The 10,967-nt window shown below is 46.1% G+C and overlaps 1 protein-coding gene across 1 annotated transcript; it reads right to left on the reverse strand.

Moving 5' to 3' along the window:
• Positions 1 to 836: 836 nt before the first annotated feature.
• Positions 837 to 3,422, reverse strand: LOC138928715 (uncharacterized). Its single transcript, XM_070286226.1, has 3 exons — positions 2,964 to 3,422; positions 1,623 to 2,897; positions 837 to 1,520 (listed from the first exon to the last, which is right to left on the reverse strand). The coding sequence occupies exons 1-3, from the start codon at positions 3,420 to 3,422 to the stop codon at positions 837 to 839; spliced, it is 2,418 nt and encodes an 805-aa protein (XP_070142327.1).
• Between the last annotated feature and the right edge of the window lie 7,545 nt (positions 3,423 to 10,967).

Here is a 10,967-nt window from a genome sequence, read left to right on the forward strand (position 1 = left end):
TTTTTTTTTTTAAATGTGAACATTTATATTGCTGAATATGGTTTTTTTTAACATTTGTATGAAAGCTATGAGAAATACCTAACGTAGGACATTAAAATTTGGAGAATATACGTAAAATGAATTAAAAACTGTAAATACAAAGTTTCATTAAAATATCTATTAATTTACTAAAGTTATTAATTTAATTCTGCTAGCAGAGCTATTGGGCCCACTGTGCGTCGTAGGGAACCATCAGCTTTATTTCGCTGCATACACAGAACTAAACTAAGCTTAAGCAAAAGGCCGCGCTCCCGCCCGCTTACTTCGCTAAGCGAGAGCGAGAGAGCGGCAGCGGCCGATCCAAGTGTTCGGCAGCGCAGCCCGAGGCCCGCGCTCGAGAGTGCGAAAGCGCTCAGCGCTGCGGGAGAGCGAGCGCGGGAGAGCAAGAGGACGGGAGCGGGAGAGCGTTGCTACGCTGGGAGCGCTTGAGCTTTTGGACGCTCGGTGGGCAGAGGGGGGACAGGGGCCTCCTGGCGTGAACATTCTCCCCTCCCTTTCAATCACTCGGGTTGCAATAAACCCGTACCGGACGATGGTAGAGGAGCGGCTGCAGAACGCCGTGGAGTGGCAGACGAAGTCCGAGGAGCAGCTGAAGAATTCCGTGGAGTGCCGGACGAGGGAAGAGAAGCGGCTGTAGAACGCCGTGGAGTGGCAGACGAAGTCCGAGGAGCAGCTGAAGAATTCCGAGGCCGGCCACCAGGTTTCCCGGACCGTCGCGCCTCCGGCCGCGATTGGCGCGGATCCATTGCTCGGTTAGGTGCAGCAACGTGTGATGGTCTTGGCCTCCATCGGAATGCTCATGCGCCAAGCAGTTGGGGCAGTACCGGTTGGCGAGGACGGCCCGGAGCCTCTTCTCGGCACTCAATCGGAGAAGTCAGCGGCACTTCTTGAGCGGATGGATCCCGCTGCAGACTCAGCATCGGTAGGAATGGGAACCTCGAAAACATCTGCGCTCCAGTACGATGGCGCTGCGTGGACGTGGGGACATGTTGTTTGCTATTACTGGCGCAGTAGGACGGAGATAAAAATTGGTGCTGATTGCACGTCTTGCATTGGTCACCACTGCGGCACGTTCCCTCAGAATGTTCGTGGGCCAAACAGTTTGAACAATAGCGGTTGTCGAGAACCGCACGGAGCCTCTTATCAGCGCTGAGTTTCAGGAACTGTTGGCATTTCCGGAGCGGGTGGAATCCGTTGCAGATTCGGCAACGGTAGGACTGCGCGCTTTGGGTACGTCTGCTTTCCAAGACAGCCGCACTGCGAATGGGCCGGAATTTGTCCACCAAGCTGTTCGACTGGACGGAAATTCGTTTCGAGAACACAGACACGCCGCTCGTGGCCTCTGAAGACACTGGGCCTGAGAGTACCCATCCGAAAATCGTCTCTTGCGCCAGGATAGAGCCGAAGATGTTATTCTTGGAGCCGCCTAGAAGCACGGACGGAAGAATGTCAGCTCCAATCAGAACGTCGATTTCGGAGCTCTCGAAGAACGTTGGATCAGCAAGCGGGACGTCAGGAAGTTCTTTCAGTAGGTCTCATGGAATCGGATACGAGGGTAGCTTCCCGGCTAACTCCGGAAGGACATAAGCTGCAGTTTCCAGCTGCAGCCCGGGTCTGGAAGGCGCTCGGATGGCGATAGTGCAGAGCTTGGTGGATTGGGCGGCAACTGTCTCATTGAGCCCGGAAACTCGGGTCTGAACTGGTTTAAATGGTGGGCTTATTCGATTGAATAACCTCTCCGTGAAGAAGGTTGCCTCGGAACCAGAGTCGATTAAGGCTCGCGCTTGGAAATCGCGGCCTAAATGGCAAATGTTAATGAGGGCTGTGCCCAGTAGAACGGCTCTTGAGCCGGAAGCGAAGCACACTTGCACATCAGTGTGATCTTGAGAGGCGTCCGTGCCTCGTGGAATAGGCGCCGGTCGAGGCCTGGGTGGCGCCGTCGGACTTGGTGCGGTCGCGGAGGGATTATCGCGGTGCAGAAGGGTGTGATGACGACTGCGGCACGTAAAGCAGCTATGGGCACTAGTGCAATCCCGTTGCTGGTGCCCTCTTGCAAAGCGGTTTAGGCAAAACTGCTTACTCCTAATGTAGTCGGAGCGACCATCTACATCCATTTCAAGGAAACTCGGACATAGGCGAATAGGATGGTTCTCCCTCGAACAGAGATCACACCCTCTTGGAGACGGAGCCACTCTGGCCTCGTAGGAATTCAGCCTGCGCATTGGGGCGCTCGCAGCTGTCGGTCTTGACGGAAACTGCCCTGAACTGCTAGGCCTGATGTCGTCAATAGCTTCTAGAGTGCGATGACGCTCTGTCAGAAACGCGTCTAACTCACTCCATGTAGGTATTTCTGCCTTATTGTGTATGAATTGCTCCCACATAGAAAGTGTGATCTTGGGAAGCTTTAAGGAAACCATATACACTAGTAGACAATCCCACGCCTCGGTTTGAATAGAGGACATCTCTAAGGCTGTCAGGCAACTTTGGACGGTGCCTTGGAGCTCTTTTAGAGCGGCTCCGGACTCTTGGGGGACAGCCTGAATGTTGAGGAGGATTTTCAGCTGGCTGTTGACGAGTAACCGCCGATTCTCGAAGCGGTCGGTGAGGCTTTGCAACGCAGAGATGAACCCTTCATTGGTCAGAGGGGCTTTGGATACAATGGCGTGCGCATCGCCACTTGTTTTGGATAACAAGTCGAACAACTTCTCCACCGGTGTGAGACGCGAATTGTGGATATATATCGCGGTGAACAGGTCTCTGAAGGTGGGCCACCGAAGGTAATCACCAGCGAAACCTTCGGTGTCCACTGGTGGCAATCGACAACCCATGGACGGGGGTGTGGGCGCAGGGGCGGAAGCCTGAATGGACTGGGAGGCGGCCTTGTCGATAATTTCCTGCAGCTGTACAAGACACCTCGAATATACGGAGTAGCAATCACTGTACTTGGATTCAAGCACAGTGGCGGTGGCTGTACTGTCGGAGGACACTGAAAGTAGGTCGGAGCAGCTTTCATAGCTCTTTTCCACCTTATCCCACAGGACCCGGATCTGCTCCCGATGAATTTGGCACATGGCGGGGAAAAATCTATCGGTTTCAGGGGCGCTCGGAGCGTGGATGTTAGACTCGAAATGGCTAACCCGGTCCGTTGTGGAAATAAACTTTCGGAGGGCGATGTCTACTGCGGATTGAGCCATCTTGGATACCGACCGAGTAAGTCTGGATGAAGGACCGGGGGAGGTGTCGACGGCCTCTTGACTTTTTGCCTTTGGAATGGCAGTGACAGCCTTTGGCTGTAATTGAGAAGGCTGAGGTGATACGGACTGCGACCCTTCCAGACTAATTGATGGGATCGGAGGAAGCTTCTTCTTGTCTCCCGTGGGCATTCTTGAACTCGGTCGCCGCAGAAAAATGGACGAGTCCCGGAATCAATGCTTCGAAACGTAACGGAACCCCAGTTTTGGAATGGGATGTGGAATCACTTTGGTAGAGGAGGCGAAAGACGAAATGCCAGAAGAAGCGGAATTGTAGCAAATTGTAAAGAATCCCCGATAATACCGCACCCGGAGAGAACGCAATGTGCCCGCTTACGGCGAGCGTAGACCGGACTGTCGAGTTCTTTATAAAGTGGAACGATATTTTTGTATTTAAGTATTTCGGACGAACGACTTGTATCTGGCTTTGTTCGGCTCAGAACAGGAAAAACAGAGACTCACGAATGTTGATTTCTTCCCGTAATCAAAAAAATTGATAAATCAATTAATAATTTCGAAAATTATTGGCCGCAAATACTTAATTAATTCGGCGCACTTATTACGGAGCCGGAACGGTGGAGTTAAAACCGTGGCTTTCGTTTTGAAGAACAATGGGACTGGGTTCTGCCGCCGGCAAAACAACTACAAGAAAAAAAACACGGCCGCTGCAGCGGTTAGTTTGAAATGATGAATTTGATTTGCCGTTTGGTTGTAAAAGTTTGTTGTTTTTGTCGCGTTTTTTAATTTATTTGAGTTAGTTTTAATTTATTTTTTTGTTGTTCCTGTGTGGGAGGCAGAAAATATATGTTGTACAGTGGAACCCTGGTAACCGGACTTGGGTTGTAAGGGTGTACAAATATTAATGCGGCAGAAAAAATATTTTATATGGCCAAGCATGCATATGGACATATACATAAGTTTGTGTGTAGGGCTTTAATTGCACAGTGGAGCTTCGAGGAGTGGACTGTATTTAGATTGGCGGAATATCACAAATGATGTGGAGAAAAAAAATGGCACACAAAAATATCGCGGCAACGGCGAACTGTTTGGCGGACAGGGAACTCTCGTAACAATTACTTTGCGGCTGCCTAATATAAATTATGCCCTTTTTTTCCTTCACCACACAATTTCACTTTGCCTTTTGATGTACACCGGAGCAACGGAGGAACGGAGAATCGAAAAAAACCAGGAATATGGCGACACACACAAAGCGGAGGCGGATAGAAAATTTCCACGAAATGACGATAATGGAGGAATGGAAATTCCTCAACTGCCGTTGTGTCAGGAAAACTCGGAAATCTGGCAGCAGAGTGAACGAAATTCAATGTTCGGAGCACTGCTGAAGATCGGCAGATAACTGCTGGTGGAGCGGAGTTGAAAATAATCCGGAATTCAAAAAATCCGGCTCTGATGGACCAAAATGTTGGGGCAGCGCTTCCTTCCTTCGGAACAAGTGGAGTTTTAGAGGATGGAGGGCCTCCTGGCGTGAACAGTCCTGACAGGTCTTTCTGCTTCATCAGCCACTGTAAGGACGCGTGATCTGTCACTACGCAAAATTCCTGTCCCTCTATATAAGCACCAAACTTTTTAATCCCTCTAATCACTGCTAAGCACTCTAGTTCGGTCACCGAATAGTTTCGCTGTGCTTTCGTCAGCTTCTCTGACATGTACGCTATTGGTAACTCAATGCCGTCTTCATTTTCTTGGGCTAATACGCATCCAAGTCCATACAGACTAGCATCGCAAAGCAATATACACTTCTTATGAAAATCTGGGGTTCGTAACACAGGTGAGGAGGTTAGTTTCGACTTCACTAATTTAAATGCCTCTTCAGCTTCCGGATCCCAGCTAAACTTACGGTTCTTCTTAAGGGGTAAGGTTAATTCGGTGCAATAAAGGCCACTTTTCAAAAATTGTGGCGGAACGGTTAAAATTAGCTTAATGAATTAAATACCATATAATAACACAACATTTGAATAATTTTGTATTGAAAAATATTTAGAGGTAGAGAAGTTATAGGGAATCTCCCGAGTCGCCTCCAAAAAAAGTTGTTTTGCGGTGTACATCCTAACAGTCCACAGGATCATCCGATCTAAAAAAATTATACCTCATTCGTTAAAGGATAAGTGTCCCGAGGTATTCAGGAAGCGTTTTTTTTTTTTAGTTTTTTTGTGATTTTTTAGGAAATTTGAAAGTCAAAAACCCGATTTTTGACTAAAAAAAAAACGTTATTTCTTAATTTAAAAATATATAAAAATTAAAAATTAAAAAAAGGCCGACGTGAATACCTGAGGAATTATTTAAAGAATGTGAGTGCCAAATTTCAAATCGATCGGTCCAGTAGTTTTTCTGTAATCGTGTACACCGATTTGAAAAATTGAATTTTTCAGGAGAGCGCTTTAAACTTTGTGATTCTCATGCATTTAACACCAACCGACCTTCGTTCAACTCTGCATAGCTTCGTAAATTTTCCCATGATCGATGTAAAACTTGCACACAATATTTTTAAGATATTAGGCCTTAAAAATAAAAAATAAAAAAAAAATTACGAAAAAAAATTACGAAAAAAAAAAATTAAATACCTTACCCCCCCCTTAAGCAATACCGTGAGTGGTAAGGTGATCGTGGCCTGCTAGTCCTAGGAACCTACGAAGTTGTTTGACTGTCGTCGGGATCGGAAATGTGTCGATTGCGCTAACTTTACCTGGATCGACTTTGATCTGTCCATACCCTATAATAAAGCCTAAGTACTTAATCTCGGTCATACAAAATTTCGACTTCGCTATGTTAAGAGTTAAATTAGCTTGCCTCAACTTCATCGCGATTTCTTCTAACAACACCATGTGGGACTCGAAATCTTCCGACAGAATTAATAAATCGTCTAGGTATACGAATACCCTCGTGCGCAAATGTGTTGGTATCACGGTGTCCATCAGTCTGCATAGTGTTTGTGCTGCATTACACAGGCCGAACGGCATTACTTTGTACTGATACAAAGGCCTGTTGGGGATCGTGAACGCTGTACACTGCCTGGGCTTCTCCTCGAGCGGAATCTGCCAGAACGCATGTTTCATATCGAGACCCGTTCTCCTTAGCTGGTGAGATGGGCCAATGCCTCTCTTTCACCGGCTTCGCTTGACCAACGTCTATGGAATGTTCTATTAGTTGAGTTCGACCTAATCCTTCTGACTCGTAAGAGGGAGCTTAGAGATACCAGTCTCTAGCCTCTTCTGTTGCTCGATCGAAAGAACGTGTGTTTTCGGGCTATCAGCTTCACTTCCGGTCTCTTCATTATTTTGGACAACAGACCGAAGTCTCGCCAGAAATCAACTCCCAGATATATATCTTGCTTCAGCTCTGGAATCATAAAAAATTCGACCGGATGTGTACGATTTCGATAATTGATGTCTGCCACGAGTCTGCCTACAACTGGGCACTCGGAGTTATTCGCGGTTTTAATGCGAACTGAACATTTTCGTAAATTTGGATTCTGAGCTAAGTCTCTAGCAGCGGTGCCTCCAATATAGCTTATCGTTGCTCCTGAAACGAGTAACGCTACATAGCGCTTACCCTCTAAATCGAGTTCCGTATATAAACGGTTATCGGAATTGATAAAAACTGCTGCTATCAACTTTTACCGTGTCTTTCGAACCTTATTCCAAAATGATCGTGCTCTTAGTGTTGAACGTCCGGGTTTGTGAGTGTCAATACTGCTGCAAACGTCCGCGAATATTCTTCGTCTGGCTTCAGCGTACTGTGCTTCACGTACATGATATGGTTGGTTAACTTTCGCTGTGTTTGGGTGTACTTCTCGCAAATTTTAAACTTCACACGGTTCTGTCTGCGTACCACTACTCGATTTTAATATTTCGGATTGTCGGTTTTCCGATGGTCTACAGTGCTGACAGTTTGGCTTAAAAGTGTTCTTGGCTCCGCATCCATTACAGAAGATGCTGTGAACTTCAAGACACTCGTCGAACCTATGGCCTAACTTATCGCAGTTCCAACATCTTATCTGACTATTCTGTAGGGCTGACACATCTTTTAGTCCTACGTCCTCAGATTCCTGTTCTAGTTGAGCAACATAAGGTCGTGTTCCAACTTGGTTCTTCCCTTGCTGCGGTCTATTCTGCTTACAAAACTGTTCGTGTGTTCGTATCTCTTCCCTTAAGGTGACTAAGGAATTAATGCGAAAATGCATCAACTCGAACCTCAGCGATGGCTTCGCACGACGAATCTGCAGTTCAAATTTCCAATACCACTCATTAGCTTTGCCGGTAAAAAACAGATGTAGGTGATCACAAAGAAGCTGATGATCTCCGTTTAAATTCTGTTGAGCTAGTGCTTGTACTCTGTACAGAAAATCCTCTGTCTGCAAACCATCTTTGGCTCCATCAAATTTGATGTGCCAATTCTGGATGATACCGGGCACCTTCTCCGGCTGCACCGAAGTGTGCGACCTCTCAGAGTTTCGACTAGATTGTCGATTCCCTACTCTTTCGTTTTGCTCCCTCGGTAGATTCAATCCTGACCCTGGCTGAGTTTGACCTACTGCGAAAGCTTGTCCCTGCGTTACATTGTTAATGCTTCTCCTATTCGTGGATTGGGCATTCTGTTCGAGCTGCAAATTCGATAAATGTGATTGTATGAAAAGGGTTAAATCCTGCATAAGCTTCTGCTGCTGAGACTGCATCGCTGCTTGAACTACTCTACCTATTTCTTCAATACTCTCTGCTCTAGATGAATCGAGAACAGATGGTGTATTAGCGCTTCTTTCGCGCTGCTGCGCCACGTTACTACGTTGTTGAGACCTAGTAACCATACCTCTGCGTTGCCCTAAACTTCGACCTCTTCTTGGTTCATTCCTGTTACGGCCTCGGTTTGTGATAAGACTGCTGCTGCCTTCGCCAGCGTCATAGTCATTGTGTGCTCTACCTGACTAGGATCTTTGTTCTGCATCTGCCAATTCGGCTAACAAATTATTGTTCGATGCTGACAACTGCTGCACTGTGCATGGTTGATTGCAAGTCGGACACGAGTTCGTCACTGACTAGTGATCTCTAATACATTGATGATGAAATCGGTGATTACAAGGAGAAGCTGATGTCACGCTTTCAAATTATGGTCTTTGTTTTTCAGCTAGTTTCTGTCGAATATCTTCTTGCTGAGCGTTCTCTCTTAGCCAACTCTATACTAATATTGTCTATATTGTTGCGGCTTTGTAGGTTTGTATTCGCTGTATTGGTCATCCATCGAAGTTCCTCCGACCACTTGATATTCCTAAATACGCGTACAGTACCTTTTGGCTGTTGACTAAACTGTCGCCTTTGGATAGTATTCTGCGCTCGGTTAGTACTGGTCGATAATACCACGAAGTTTTGATAAAATATCGATATTCCAAGCTACTAATTCCGAATTCGCTTCTCTCTACCTAATGAACGGGAGTTCGATCTACCTAAATAATTTCAGGCTCGAATTTTTGCGCCTGCGAGTGGGTTCGTTGCGGTCGCCTTGTTCGGTAAGATCTCGAATCGAACACGTAATTCCGGCTAAGAAGTCCTCAACTCGCACCTAGCAAATCTCTAGTATGAAATAGTAACAATTTCAGCTGATTAAATTAATTACAAAAAATTCTTTTGGATGTATAGTCGAGCATTTTCATGGGCTAAAACCACTCGAGGGTCCTGCACATAAAACAATAGGTATTTACGGTTCCTGCGAGTTGCTCTCTAGCTTGATATTCATCTTCCTCTTATTTCTCAAATGCAGATAACGGTCTTTAGCCCCACGTTGGGCGCCATTTTATTTATGTAGTAGCCAAGAGGCAGGTGCTCACTAGATGCTGTGGGTTTTCTAGTGAATAATCGGATCGGTATTTGTGCACTTAATGCTATGCTCGGTTCAAAGCTCGTCGGATATGGCGTGGGCCTTCCTCACCGATTATAAGTCACACCTTTTCACTACTGTAATAAAAGTTTAAGTGCACATTCTGTAAACTAAATGATTGGTCAACGGTTGAATTATTCGGACGTTCGGACGGACCCTAAAGAGTAGGTATGAGAGAGGAACACTCGCGTTGTGGGTGGCTGAGGTGTCGTTTGCCCCCACGTCTTTACCCTCCCTGCCGTGGTAATCTCTGATCATTATTCGTTACCCCTTGACTAAGTTCATCTTTTCGATCTTAGCTCATTCCAAAGTTATTCAACATCCACTTGCTGTACTAACATAGACCAAAGCTATTATTTTATTACTCCATAATTATTTCTTTAAACTTCAGGATAATTCATAATTCTGTTTCTTATAATTGCTAATCATTTTTCTTAATCTATCTAGTCCCTAGCTATTTATTTCTACGTTAAGTGAAATTTATATAAACAAACGCGTATATGAGCGACTCGCTTAGGATCCCGTTTAAATTATACATAAGATCGATATATATATACAGAATAAATCAAATAAAAGGCCTTTGCGCCATTTTACTTTCGGTATACTGACATACGCTCAGATCCTCCGCTGCTGGTTCGTTGGGCCCATCGAAGTTGCAGGTGCTGATGGCTGTTAGTTTGAAAGTGCAGAAACGTTATTTAAATGGGAAGCTCGCGTTCGCATTACATATTACGCTAAATGGCAGAAAAGCAACAACAATATCAGTTTCTTTTTATCTAACGTTACGCAATACTCTAAATTTAATTGATCTTAAAACTCCTCTACATCCATCGGCTCGCTGAAATCCTTTAGCGGGAGCGCGCTGCTCGCAACGACGCGCCTCCGGTTCCTGCGACAGGTCACATGCCTGCTGCGCAAGCGGGCTCTCTATCCGGCTTCGCCTGCTCCTGCCTAGTCCTCGCTCAGCTACCTTCGCTTCTCCTCCACTGTTCCTACTGGCTTATGCTAGTGCTTAGCCGCTGTCCATACAGCTGAGCCGTCTTAGTTGGGGCTGCACGAGGCCGGTTACATCACTCCGAGAACTCAGGCACAGGCCGCCTCTGGTCTGGTTCTTGGAGATTACTCGCTCCCGGTTTGGTGCGGTTGCACTCGGATCGCTATAGCTCCTTGGCAGCCGACGTGGCGAAACAGAGGTTCCCAAAAAGTAGGGTTATGCGCACGTGCTGTGTTGGCTTGTCGAGGCTTGCATTTGAAGCAGCGCACACATGACCGAACTGTCTGACTGCAGAGTTCCTGAGCGTTTACAGCCTAAATCCGCTTTCGTACGATGCTCACAAGTGCTTCCAACATGGAAGTTAGAATGGTGCAGATGCCGGACGTAGCTCTCCACAAATTGGGAGCGTTTCGGCATCACGAAGGGAAACTTGGCATCGTAGGATATAGGAGCATTATAAAAGCAACTCGCAACAACGAAAAATTACACCAGGTGACCGTATCCTCATGAACAAATGGGTTCAATCGCTGAAGACTTGGGCCAACCTTGGAGCCTTTACGAATTTTTCTTATTTTTATTTGATACTCGTGTTTTTGAATTATTTCGACAATCTTATGGAAAGCGTCATTATATTCAGTCGGTGACAGAATCTTTTCGAAAACTATACTCTTGCCTTTGCATTTTCTTATAAAGCGGAACATATAAGCTGTGACGGTCTGTCTGTCCTCGGGTAGCTAGCGGATTATGCCGTAAAAATGTATCTTAACGTTTATTGACTTAAAAGGTACCATTATGAA

This window comes from Drosophila kikkawai, chromosome 2L, assembly GCF_030179895.1.
Source record: "Drosophila kikkawai strain 14028-0561.14 chromosome 2L, DkikHiC1v2, whole genome shotgun sequence".
NCBI classification, from domain to species: domain Eukaryota; kingdom Metazoa; phylum Arthropoda; class Insecta; order Diptera; family Drosophilidae; genus Drosophila; species Drosophila kikkawai.